Source organism: Diplotaxodon limnothrissa, linkage group LG22 (genome assembly GCF_057381915.1).
Source record: "Diplotaxodon limnothrissa isolate DT_005_m linkage group LG22, D_limnothrissa_male_GT1.1, whole genome shotgun sequence".
NCBI classification, from domain to species: Eukaryota; Metazoa; Chordata; class Actinopteri; order Cichliformes; family Cichlidae; genus Diplotaxodon; species Diplotaxodon limnothrissa.
The window spans coordinates 791,220-805,623 of NC_140616.1; the positions used below are offsets into that span (position 1 = coordinate 791,220).

General features: G+C 43.5%; 1 protein-coding gene across 1 annotated transcript; it reads left to right on the top strand.

Annotated features, from left to right (window-relative positions):
* Positions 1-10,836: 10,836 nt before the first annotated feature.
* LOC146609073 (uncharacterized) lies at positions 10,837-13,073 on the top strand. The gene is made up of 2 exons (XM_085346714.1): positions 10,837-11,186; positions 12,045-13,073. The coding sequence occupies exons 1-2, from the start codon at positions 11,015-11,017 to the stop codon at positions 12,905-12,907; spliced, it is 1,035 nt and encodes a 344-aa protein (XP_085202840.1). The 5' UTR covers positions 10,837-11,014; the 3' UTR covers positions 12,908-13,073.
* Positions 13,074-14,404: the final 1,331 nt, after the last annotated feature.

Here is a 14,404-nt window from a genome sequence, read left to right on the forward strand (position 1 = left end):
AGTAAAGTCTGTGCTGCTTCAAACATGTGGAAATGACACCACACACAGGCGTGTCTCAAAGCACTGTTATCGTGTTTTCTGATGGTCTATATGAATGCACCAACAACATCAGCAGTGAAAGTAATCTAATATGAATGTGTCTGCGCAGACTCTCTGGATGACCGAGAGTCTGCGCAGACACATGTTGGTCTAAGCAGCTGGAAAGAAAGCGACACACTTCTTTAAGTTTCATCCGTGAAGCTTCATCAGTTCTAAACCAAATGGTGTGAGTCCCACCGTGTAACAGGAAAATACCTCCAGTGTGTTTCACTGGTCAGCCTTACACAACATGGGAGGAGCATAGCTATGACGTACATTCAAGCCTGTTATGTTGCAGCCTTTCTGACTTGCATGTAGAGCTGGGCGATATGAGATTTTTTCATATCACGATATGTTTTTTTCATTTCAGGCGATAACGATATCTATCACGATATCAGCCAAATAACTATATTTGTAAGATTTAAATGTGCCGTTGCTCACAAGTAAAATGTGAACTAATCAGCAGCTTGTTTTTATTTAAATATTTATTTCCCATAATAAGTTCAACAGGGTAGATGTACTTAAGGAACATGAGACTTTTTCAGATAAATAAAGGCAAATATTGCAAACTACACAAAAGGCAGCCGCTAAAGCGTTTAAGTTTCAAAATAGAACAAATGAAACAGACTAAATTGTCAATTCCACTTAGAAACAAAATATTAATTCTAAAAATAAATCTTACTTTGTTTTACAGAAGAACAGACAAAACTGACTAACTTTTGTCAATATCAAATAAACTGAGAACTAAAAGGAAATTCTCAATCTCTCCTTGTTGTATAGCTTAGCTTTTCAAACAGTTTTAACAGTTACTTTAGTCTGACAAAAGCCGAATGACGAATCAGTGCTTCCAGTCAGAGACTGAGCTGCACCGGTTTATTGTATTTCCAGACTTGCTTTCGGCACATTTACAGTGCAGCTACTCTGTTTTTGTCAGACTTGAAATAGCAGAAATACCTTCACACTGCGGAGCTTCTCTGGCTCTTCCGTTCGACAATCTCTCCGGCGTTGGAACCATCATCTGTTTTCTCTTCGGTAACCTTCGGTCACGCTCTCGGTTGATCTTTCTCTAGTCGGCACACATTTCCTCCATTACCGGGCGGCACGGCGGCTGGCTGCTTCCCAAATACACATGTGCGGCTTGGCACTTGTGCTGTACGTAACAAGTCACGTGACGTGACACTGCGGCTGTGATTGGTTCGGCTCTGCACTATTTAATTTGGATTGGCTGTTCTTTTTTTTTTAAGACGACAAGAGCGGCGAGGTCTATCGCAATAGTTTAATTTTTCTATTGAGAAAAAGTTATTTCGCGATACATATCGTTATCGTTCTATCGCCCAGCTCTACTTGCATGATATTGTAAAGTGTGAAAACTGAGAGACAGATTGAATAGAGACCTACTCAATGGTCACTTTGAGATGAACACAGTTAGCGCTTTGGTAAAATCTAACTTGAGCCTGTGTAATTGTGTTCTTTTGTGGCTCTTTGTGTTCTGGATGTTGTGTTACCAGCACACAGTGGGATCTCTGTGTGATGACCAGGGCAGAGCAAGAGTACACAAACAAAGAAGAAGTGGGTGGCAATAGCTCAGCAGGTAGAACAACCTGCTACCAACTGAAGGTTCGTGGTCACACACTGGAGTATGAATGTGTGTGAAAGCACTTCAGCATCGTCTGAATGTGTAAGTGAGGCGTGTTGTACAAAGCGCTTTAAGTTCCCCTGGAGTAGAAGAACCAGTGCATTCACCATTTAAGCACCGATCCTGGTAGAAAGTCAAAGTAAACTTTATTGTCATCTCTGCTATAGAGAGACGAGACGACGAGGCTCCAGTTCCATTCAGTGCAAAAGAACAACAATAAATATAGAAAGAGTAAGATTAACCGTACACTTTGAGACTGAGGTAAGGGGAGTAAATGTACACTATGAGGTAAAAGAGTTAATAACAGTCTAAACTTTACAATTGACATTTAAAGTGACTTTGAAGTGGTTTGAAATGACCAACGTAGCAGCTTTACAGTTTACAGTGTGAAATAAAGTGATCAACATGAGCAGGATTCCTGAGAGTAGGACTGACCATAGAGCAGCATCTGTATTTACAAAGGCAGCGGTGTGCGGAGTCCAATAGAGTTCGTTAATGTCCCTCATCTCTGTACGCCGACTCGTCATTGCTGCTGATGAGTAGGGATGGGTATCGTTTAGGTTTTATCCAATACCGGTGCCAAGCCGGTACTTTTGAAACTGTGCTGGTGCTTAACCCTTTACAGCCGATCGGAGCGGGCACGCTCTGTTTTGCGTAACTATTTTTAAATCCCGGTAGCTCTGCAACCACGTAAGCTAGCGCAATCATTTTTTTTGCATATGAAACTGGAGGAGTTGTACTTACATCTTATGCCATCAGCTTGTCCTCGGTCACAGTTTACTTCTACTTATAGCTTTGCAAAAACTGCATAAAAATCACTTGCAGCAACAAAAACATGATATTCCAGAAACACGCTTCGCCGATCCGATCAGCTTAGGGTTGCCAACTCCCTGAAAAATAAATAAGGGACACCTCGTGGCCAGGGCCGGGCAACCCAGTTGTCTTCACCCTTCCCAGTGTGGTAGCTCTTTTTTTGTGTGTGAAATTATTTTTTAACCATTTGACTTGAACTTGATTTAAGCAGATGCATATTCTTTGTGATATGAACACATGTGAAACAAATGATCATTTAGCCATTTATTTTTAGCTCACAATGACAACATTAACACAGTAAAACAGGTCTCTTTCTTAAACAGAAGCCTGTCATGCTTAACTTTTGAGAATATAAGTAAATCTTTCTTTAAAAGAACTCTGTCCTGCTTAACTTAAAATTATATAAATTAATAGAAAGCAATAGAACAAAAATATTCTTGTAACAGTGCACATTTAGTGCATTTAGTACAATTGGCTTCAGTTGAGGTATTATTTCAGTTTTTCTAAAGCTAATCAGCTGCTCCTGTTTGTAAACCCGCTTGTTCCCATGATTACGCATCATAACTCATCATCATTATTCATCTATGTATTACTTTTATGTATTAGTCATCAATTTGTTGTAATCATCTATCCTTGCAGTTGTTTATTACACAAAATAAATTAGATTATTACACTTCTGGCCACATAGCGCTGATATTCACTGCACATGCCCATATTAACCTTAACCAGAGGGTTTAAACAACAAACCAGTGTTTACATACCATATCTGCTTCTGCCGTGGCCTGGTGGACAAGAAATTGGTAAAGGGTTCCCCGAGCTGTCACGCCCCTCATGTTCTTCATGTGCCCACCATTAGAAGCATGCCTATGGAAAAAGTGCGCCGGCACACAGTGCAGTGCGCTTTATAGTGCACTTTTCCAGCCAGGTGTTTTCCTTTTCCCATTCCTCCCTGTACTTTTGCAGCCTTTTTTTTTTCTTTCTCTGAGCGAACAAACATTGCTGCTCTGATGCTGGGCTTACACTGTGCGATTTTTGGCCCATTTTGAGCCGATTTTTGAGTCATGCGACCGACTTGGTGATCGGCCCGATTTTGGCCCAGTGGCGTGTCTAGAAAATTTTTGTTGGGGGGGCCAGGTAGGGGCACCGATTTGGAGAAGGGTGGCAGATTTAATTGGCAGATAATGTTTAAAAAAAAAATTCTACCAACCCTTAACCATAATTCAATAATCCTAATAACCAAATGCACTTTTAACTCTTATTAGAATGAGATTTTAACCACTACGGTGCAAAGTTTTTAGATACTGCGTTGATAAAGTACAAGAGATACAATCAGTGCTTTGTCAGTGTTTACTCAGCATTCAAGGACATCAATATTTGCATAGTATTTTTACTGACATATAGTACACATATGTTTTGGGCAAAAACATTTTTGAAAATTAAAATACGAACATTTGTAACAAACAATTGACAAATTAGCCAATGCAAAACTTTATCTGCCTGTTAAAAAAAGAAGATAATCTTCTCACAAACTGGTGTTTGATTTTGAAACAGGAAAAAAGTGGGGAAACAACTGAAAAGACTAACATTTGAATAAAACCTGAAAGCAAGTAAATACTTTCTATGCTGCCTTATGGTAAACTTTGGTAATATTGATAAAGAACAACACTGGCTGATGATGAAATACAGTCAGCTGGCATGGTGACACTGCCAGTATTAACCTGCAGGGCTGGACTGGGACAGAAAATCGGGCATTTTGACTACAGACCGGCCCACCAGGTATTAAAGCCATAAAGCCTTTGAATGAAAACAAACGCTGCTGTGACAGTGATGTACAGTCTTGTTGGTATATGTATGATTTCTATACATTTTACGTCAGATAAAAACTTTGGTTGTAAGATTTAGATAATTATTTAATAAAAACTAGGTATTTTAAATGAGAATAAGAAAGAAAAGTATTTCTTTGTGCCCACCTTTCCCTGTTAATGCCCTACCTGGCCCCCTGGCAACACTTTGCTAGACCCGCCCCTGCACAGTTACCAGCTGTCAGCTACATAAAAAAGGATCCTGGTGTTATTTGTCTCTCAGAAACAGTTCATAACTTCAACTCATCCATGTCACCTAAAAGGTAAACCTGTTTCTCCATCACCTGTTCAGCTCTGATGATTCAGTAAGGACATCTCCTGGTTTCATCTTCATGTTTCCCTCTCACCACATATCTAAACAGACATCATGACCAGCAGCTTTACAGCTGTGGCTCCAGCAAACATCAGCTGATACTAGAAATTAATATTAAATACATTCTAACAACAGCTGATCAAGCTTAAACATGCTGCTGTTGTTTAGCGCGACATCCGCTGGTTTCCTCTTTCTGGCGCAAAGTGGGCGATAAACAAACAAGAGAGAAAAGCCGATCAGCTGATCATTGATCAGTTTCATGATTGAAGTAGCAACAGGAGAGGGAGGGGGAGAGAATGAGAGAAGAAGAGGCAGCTGTGCAGCATAAAGACAGAATAACTCCAGCTTTGTGTCTTTTTCCATTCTAGCTAAAGTCCGGGACAAACTGCGTCTCTTCTCAGCTCAATACGAAACGTGTAATATTTTCTCTGAATGAGGGACCATTCCATTTTTTTAAGGAGCCGTTGGCAACTCTACTAACCTTATGAATAAAATAAAGTTCACTATCAGTAACATCATAGCACCCACCCAGCTGTATAAAAACTCTGTCAAACTGGCTAGAACGCAGTATGAGTTATTGCAACTGACAGTAAAAAGTCAGCAACATGAAAATAAACTCCACCTAAACTTGGTTTATATCTGACCCAGATAGACTGCAGCTCATAACTTCTTACCTGAAGTTCAGTTCACCTGACACTCGGACTGGCGGCTGCTTCGGGTCTCTCCTCCTGCCTCCCCTTCCCTCATCCACCTGTTGCCTCTGTGGAAGCCCCGTCATAGCCACCACCAAACAACGGAGTTATTTCTACACATCGACCTGCATCTGGCCAATCCACCACCTCTCATTGTTCATGCCATTACAAAAAAAATAAAAAATAAGTCACTGGGGATATGCCCGGTATGCCCGATGGCCAGTCCAGCTATGTTAACCTGCAACCAAATCTGCAGCTCCATACAGCAATGTTACGACTTAGATTATATCTTATAACTCATAACTCTTATGTTAGCTGCCCTCAGTAGCATACTGTCTGAAATATTCCACGGCTGCAATAATTCTTTAAGTGTTATTTTTTCCTTGGTATTCTAATTTCACCGAAGTTTACTAAACTCAACAAACTTGATATTACTTACCGGGACATTTATTCTGTCCTCATTTTCTTTCACTGAAAAATTGTTTCCTGCAGTGCCGTCTTTCGCGCTTGGCTCTCCTACCTTTGCTAACGTGATGCCATAGCGCAGAAGCGATGCTGCATTCACTTACACTCGGATATCTGAGCGTCACCGTGAAAACATAATCGGACATTTGATATTTGATTGAATTTTATTGTTTTGCCTTTGGGGTGGCACCTGGGGTGGCCAGTCTGGTTTGGGGGGTGGCCTGTGCCCCCCCAGGCCACCCCGCTGGACATGCCATTGTTTTGGCCTTCATCGTGCATCGTGTAGTATACGTGGGGTAACGAGAAGCGATTAACACCTCACGACCAGCTCCCGATCATCAATCGCTCGTGAGGGTGTCACCACAGGCGCTCACATTGCTCACGCGCAAACACATAAACGTCGGTGAAAAAGATGGAGCAGCAGTGCAGCGTGTGATCTGGACACAAGCGATGGAGGCACAACTTGTAGAACTTTGGAAAGCTCATCCGAGCCTTTTCGATGTGGCATCACAAAATTATCACGACCACAACAACCGTGAAAATAGTTGGATTTACATGCTGCTCAATCACAGCTGCCTTATTAATGTTTTTCATTAGCAATTTAGCAAAGTTGATGGTGGCGGTGTGCGTGTCTGTGTGAGTGAAAGACAGAGAGAGAGAGCGCGACAGATTTTCTGTTATAACCTTCATTTTATGGAGGCACAGTGTGCCGTCCGAGACTTGCACCGCAGTGTCGGCGTTTGTTTCCCTGTTGGCCGGTATTTTCTTCGTAAGCGACCTTTCCTCGACCAATGAGATAAGCGATAATCTGACTTGTCATACTCGAATTGTCATAAGTGTGCTGTCAGCGCATTGGTCACAAAGCAGGAGAGGGGCTGGGAATTATGTTTTCAAACAAAGTGTTAATTCCATTAAAAGTTATAGACTACTTTTGATTCTCACTGTATTACGGGATAAAGTGCGTCCCTTATTAGCTCAATACGGGACGTGAACTTTTGTTTCTAAATACGGGACGATTCCGTTTTTTAAGGGACGGTTGGCAACCCTAGATCAGCTGTTTGTAACACTTACTACGTCCATCAGCGCGAACTATCACATGACCGCATGACCTGCCCGAAACCGGAAGTGACGTCATTTTGCGGAAATGTAGTTTTTTTTACCATCGTGGCCTCAAGAGCTTATACTTGTGTTTTTAAAAGTTATGTTTGACTTCATGACTTTCTGTGTCGTTTCTGGGATGCTTAGGACTCATATTGCACTGCTGGAAATAGTTTATTTTGATGCATATGCTGTTATTTTGCAAATTTGCACTATAATATTTATTTTCGTTTTTCCTGCAGTATATAAAAATTGGTGTATTTCAAAAATAAAACTATGAAGACACTTAAAATAAATTTCCTGTGGTGGGAAACTTTTTTGTATTTACAGTTTTGAGGGATAAGCCTCTTAAATTTCTCTAACTAGAAATATATGTTAAAAAAACAAAAACGATTTTCAATTTTTTTGTAGTTTATTGCACTTTTTTGCAATTTATGTAATTACTATGCACCTAATGCAGACATATTATTAAAGTTTGGACTATAATGGTTGTATTGATGTATAGCAACTTGAAATGCTCCCAAAAATGGCTCCACAGCATGTAAAAATATAATATAAGCTCTGGCGGACTTGGTTCTATGGTAGGTCTTAAAGGGTTAAACGGTGCTCGAACTGGTGCTTAGAGAATGGTGCACACAAACTTTGTCCAAAAACCTCTCATGTTCAGCTGTTTTTTTTGTAAAAAGATAACAAGCTTTGCGCTGGGCAGAGGGGGGAGAGGCGGTAGTTACACTCACAGTAGCACAGGAACAGAGCGGGAGGGAGAGAGAAAGAGAGCCAGGGACAACAAGGTCACATCAGAAAGGTATCCGGTTGTTCAGTCTGACGTCACTAGCCGTGTCTGGGTCTAAACTCCGCTGCAGGTCCATATATCAAACGATCACTGTGGCATTACTGAGAGTTGAAAAACTGTCTAAAGTCTTTCATCTTTAATAAAATGATCAGCGTTCTGCTCTACCAGGTGTAACAATTGAGTTTAACATCCAGGCATCCATGAAAACGGAATTTATGACATTTAACGGAGTTAGAAGTTAGCAGGGAGTTAGCTCGCTAGCTTCTATCTAAATACAATATAGCATGTCCTGACTGCGGGGTTTTGGAAACAAATTAAAACGTACAGCTCTGTTATCACTTCCAACATAAATGAAGACAGAAAACTGAACAGCAGTGACGTTTGTAGGGTTACTGAAGTTGGGCTAGCTGGTATATAATGATGTGCTACGTGACCGCTAGTGACACAGCTATGTTAGCATAATTTAAACAAGGGCTTCTCACTGGCTCTTGTGGTGATGTTTTTGGAGACCATTACATCCTCTGTGCACTTACTGATGTAGCAGGTCACAGATTCAGTGAACTTGTCCAGGTATAAGAAGCCATTTTGGGTGGCTGCCTCTTTAAACATGTTCCAGTCTGTGCACTTGAAGCAGTCCTGAAGCGCTGAGACAGCCCCACTCGGCCAGACTCTGATGGTTTTCCTGGCTGGTCTTGTGCGTTTCAGCAGTGATGTGTACATGAGCAGCAGCAGCAGCATCTACAGTGGCATGGTCAGGTGAGCCGATGTGTGGGTGCACAAGTAGCTCAGTATTCTGGTTCACAATACTACCTGGCCTGGTACCATCAGAAAACTGGAGAAGCTCCCAAAGCTCTGATCTACAGAACATCAGACAGACTTTCAGGAATTTCCTCCAGACTGAGTGGAAGTGGAGCAGGGAATGGCCTGGACTTCACTCTGAGCATCAGTGCAGTCCAGGCTGATGATGCAGGAGTTTATTACTGTCAGAGTTACCACAGCACTCCGATGTTCACACAGTGAAAAACACTCGTACAAAAACCTCACAGACGGAAGTGACTGCTGCAGCTGGAAGATCATCACTGTATCAGTGTCTGCAGTGAGGACACACACACACACACACACACACACACACACACACACACACACACACACACACACACATATGATATGCTGAGTAGTAAAACACTAATTGCAAAAAACTTGGAAATCCATGTAAAATGAAAACAACAATAGGAGTGAGGAGAAGTGACAATCACAAACATTTTATTCACAGCAGATCACAGAAAACATGTCAGCCTGTCATTTGAGGAAATGCATGATTTCAGGAAAACTAGGAGCTCATTTCAGAGCTCCTAGTTTTCTAGTTTGCAAACGCACACACAGACGCACGCACACACACAAACACACACACACAAACGCGCACCCACACACACAGACGCACACACACACACAAACTAGGAGCTCATTTCAGAGCTCCTAGTTTTCTGGGTCTGTGAGCTGAGGAGAGCAGAGTTTTAGCAGTCCTGGCTCTGCTTCGTCCTGTTGTTGCGTTCATGATGATTCACATCTCGGCTGATCAGAGGTCAGTACTGCAGCCGTGCTGCTGGAACAGATCTAGTCTGCAGTTACGCATTGTCCTGCTCAAAACACGAAGGCCTTCTTCAAAACTATTCTTCACTGCCTGATATGTCCTTCAGTGCACATATTACAGTTTTTTACAGACGCTAGGACTCATTTCTCAATACTTAGGTCACTTTTGCAAACCTCCTCACACAGTGAGCACAACAGAAGTCTATGTGGGCTAAACTGAGGATCAGTTATCATTGTTTTGGCACAAAATGCATTCAATGACTACATCTCTCAAATTTCATGAATTATTTTCTCACTCAGACACAACAACTGCCAAAAATCTTTGTACGTACAGGACATTTTGCATGTGCTTACATACTGTTTTCAAAACTGTTAAACTTATGGCCAAAACAATAACACAATGCAAAACTTGAAAAGACAGCAAAATTCAACAGCAATATTTTATTGAAACATATTTTAAATCTAAAAATCCAGTTTAACCAGCCACAGCTGATTCTCACTGTAGATGAACATCTACACAGGTGTTACTCCTTCAATTTCATTACAAAAGGAGACAACTGCTGAATAGGTTTGCTTTGTGATGTAAACATGGACCCAGCCAGAAATGGAGGAGACCGAGTAGATTAGCATTACTATTGTATGTGTATCAGTGGATGGTGTGTATACAAATTCTTGTATTTTGGGATTACTTAGTGCAAAAAAATAAAAATACATAAACAAATATTAACGAATTCTGCATGATGTCTGATTCATTCCAGTAACATATATTGAAATTATAAACAGAGATGTGTCCTTGTTTTACACAGGAAAACACTGTGTAATGCTACATGTTGTTAGTGTTTTTTAGGTCATTGTTTTGTGGGTGACAAAGTGTGTTTGTCGGCTGTCAACCTTTGCTAGTGTTCTGGAAGAATGAGTTTATTTGAGACCTGAATAAAGTGTTTTGGTAGTTGTAGTGCATTTTGAATGTGAAATGAACTGCTTTGCCAAGCTGAAGGTCAGTTACGGGAATTGTGTGAAGAGTTTTGCAAAAATGACCTAAGTATTGAGAAATGTGTCCTAGTGGCTGTAAAAAACTGTAAACAAATATGTAGGACTGCTTTCATATGTAGGACTGTATGAACTGTCCAATTCATATCTGACATTAACGTATAACGTATTTACAATCTTATCAAGCTGAAAAAATGAATATACAATATTATTAAATAAAAAGTCTCCCAACTTTGATCCTCTCTCCTGTAAAGTATGTTCTTATTTATTACACCTCATTTTCTAGTAATTTTGATGTATGTCAAGCACTTTGTTGTTATACTGAACACAATGACATGTCCATCCATCAATCCTCTCTTTTATCCATTTTAGGGTCGGGTGGTGCGGGGTGTCCATATGAGAATTGCGCTAAAAGAATGCTTTTATTATGAAAAGTCGAAAAGGGGAAGTAGTTTGTTCAGCGCATGTGCAGAACAAATTAGTAGCAGTCGGGTTTCCGGTTCGGATTAGACAGGCTCGGTGTGTTCCGTCCCAGTAAAGAAACACAGGTGAGGTCAGGGTTAGGTCCTGGGGAGGTTAGCGGGCAGGTGTCGGTGCTCCCTGCGACTTTGTCCTCCGAACCTTCTCCGCGCAGCCGCAGACTCGCTCGGCTCGGCATCTGCGTGTCCGGCTGACGGCGGGGAAATGTCGAAGGCTGAGGTGCTGAGAGCGCTGGTGAAGCAGCGGCTCAACGCGGCCGCTGAGGAGATTTTCGCGCTTTTTGAGAGGACAATGGAGGAGTACGAGCAGGAGATCCGCCTGCACAGGAGCAGGCAGCCGGACGGACACCCTGCCGAGAGCCGGGGGGGCCCGCACGGTGGGTTACCGGAGACAGACCGGACGGCTAACACCATTGATGTGGTCGTTATTGTTATCGTCATCATCACCATTGTTGTTGTTGTTATTAATAATGACAATAATGAATGAATAATGACAATTTTTATTATTGTTATTCATGTTATTCTTTTATAATAACAACAACAAAATAACAACAATACTAATAAAAATATTACTTTTGTTATAATATTTATAGTAATAATAGTTAATATTATTTAGTTGTTGTCGTTGGAAAGGATAAGCAGCTGTTCCAGATGTTGTAAATTTTAACTAGGCAGTTTAATTGTAAGTTGGGTGCAGGTGAGATGTGTCTCCGTAGGAACAGTAACCATGGAGAATAATTTTTCTCTGGTGTTGTGGATGGAGCAGCAGCATGTTTTCACTAACGGTGCAGGTGTGTGTGTGTACCTGCAGCCCCACCTGCAGCCCCACAGGGACAGCTGTGGGGCTGCAGCTGACACCTCCCCCTCAGCACCTAAAGGAGCCACTATGGTTCAGCAGTGATGTCACCGCAGCCCCATTATTTTTCATTTAAATGATATACTGAAAGTTAACCCCCCCAAAAAGAAGACAGTAACTGTTTATGAGTAACCGTGTTACACGACACTAATCACATGACCGTGCACTCTTAGATGGACGTAACCATGGTAACTAATCCTGCTGTCTGGTCCTCTGTAACAAAACCAAAATGTCCAAAATGAACTTCATGTTTTATTCAGTCAGCCTGAAAGCAGTGAATGGGACAGACGTACTCATAGCTCCAGAGGAGCGCCCCCTGCTGGCCACGTTTGGTCTGTTGGGCTAACCAGTGCTCGTTTCCTCCCTCTGTGTCCTCCAGGGTCTCCCCTGAGCCCCACAAAGTTTACGGCGGATAAAGGAGCATCACAGGAGCAGAAGAGCCCCGGTCTGCACCGGGAGAGTCCAGAACCGCCACGAGTCAAAGATGAACATGAGGGGCTCTGGACCAATCAGCCGGGAGAGCGGCCCGGAGTGCACGAGGACCTCACCATCATTCCCGTCACCGTGAAGATTGAAGAGGAGGTGGAAGAGAGCACTCAGTCCCCCGACCTCCTTCACACCCGCAGCGAGCTCAGCAGCCGCCAGCTGCAGGCACGAGCTGGTGGAGAGGATCGAGCAGGACCAGAAGCAGCCAGAAACCTCCACCCGCAGCCTGTCAGGACTTCCTCTGACACCGGGGCCCCAGAGGACGCTCCAGTGCAGAGCGGGAAACCGCCGTCAGAGGACGCTGTGAGAGACGCGGGAAGTAACTTAGCCAAGAAACCTTACAGCTGCTCTGAGTGCGGCAAACGCTTCGGAGGCAAGAACCACCTGCAGAGCCACATGAAGAGCCACACGGGGGAGAAAACGTGCCCGTTCTGCGGCAAGAAAATCTCCAAGAGCTCCAACTTCACCACACACCTGCGCGTGCACACCGGGGAGAAGCCCTTCACCTGCTCCGTGTGCAACACGAGCTTCAGCCTGCGCAACACGCTCGTCAACCACATGAGGGTGCACACGGGCGAGAAGCCGTTCAGCTGCTCCGTCTGCGCCAAGAAGTTCACCAACAAGGCCAACGTCATCACGCACATGGCCGTCCACTCGGAGGAGAAGCCCTTTAAGTGCAACGTGTGCGACAAAAGGTTCACGTGGCATTCGCAGGTCAAAAAGCACAAGTGCGTCGCCGAAAGCAGCAAGACGTGAACGCCGCGAGGATGACAGCTCGGCGTGGCGTCACAGCTCAGCCAGCCCGTCGCTCACCCTCGCCTGACGGTGGAATCAAAACTTCATTCAGACATCAGCAGAAACCAGCGTGTTCCTGTTTTCACTGCAAGAACGACCTCGTGACGCGGACGCCGTCGGGAATGCTGTCCGTACACCGGCAGCAGCAGCGTGTCCGCACTCTGTGTGACATCACACGCGTGGTCACACCTGCTGCAGGTGGGAGGGAGGCAGCTTCGTAACCTCCTGGATCCGACGTGCAGTCGTGCATTGCTGAGTAATTAGAGTCACGTGTTTGTCGTCCACGTCGCACATCCCCGCTGCTGATCAGCTGACTGCGGTCAGGTGACAGGCTCCTGTGAGGTGAGCTTGTGTTATTGATAAAGCATGCGTAGGATGATTGGGACTGATGCGTGATCTCGGCTCTGTGGCTCAACCAGGTGTAACCTTTGCTGAGTGACCTATCAGTGCTCTGGAAGAGAAGGAGCACGTGGGAGGAGCCAGTATGAAATACAGATCCTCAGAAACAGTTTTATACCTGCTGCTTCCCTGTTGCTGTCAAACAGTATAAAGCACTTTGACCTTCCTGTGGCCACGCCCCCACACACCTGATGTTAGGATAACTTAAACCTGATAGGTCAAACATATCCTGGTCATGTATCATTATTATTGTGTTTAGGAGAAGGCCGGCGTCTCACAGGTGTGTCACACAGTGCAGCTTCCGATGAACTCGTTAGGAGGATTAGCTCATCGCTCGGCTGATACTGAGGTTTACAGGATGTCCTTTAACTGCACGTCTTCCTCTTTGTGAGATAAATGAATATGCAAATGTAACACTGAGGGCGGCTCAGTCACCACATCAGAAACAGTATTAGCTGGACTCCTGTAGTTTAGCATGAGCGCGTCCTCACTGACGTCCACCAGATGGCAGCACTGCCTCTTGGTTTGTTTTCCAGCTGTTCTTCATTTTCTGACCTTTTGTTATTTAATAAAGAGCTGAAACGCTGACAGACTCATTTAATGTGTTGGTGTCTTTGTGGTAAATAATGTTTTAGTCTTCAGGACGTGATGATGAGTGATTTCATCATCAAACGGGTCTGAATCTGACAAACGAAGCCAGCACGTTTCTTGATTGCAGGAAACATGTTTCACCCACACTGGAGTCTCATTTGGACCCTTCATAGATTTAGTAATGTTGTAACGGCAGCACAGACATGTTTGTGCTGCCGTTAATGTGTTAGAGCTGGACTCTGCTTCAGATGATGGTGGAGGTTTCATGTTTGCGAGGATGACCATCGGGTTCCTGATGAACAAAGCGCTTCATAAGCTCCTAGGTTTCTGTCTGAAGAGTCCTCCTGGATCCAAACATCTTCCGCCCGCTGTGCCTGAACGCTCGCAGGTTCAGAAACACTTTCAGACGTCCTCTGTATGTGTGTCTACGCGTGAAACTGAGGGTCAGTGTGGTCGTGCTGGAAGGTG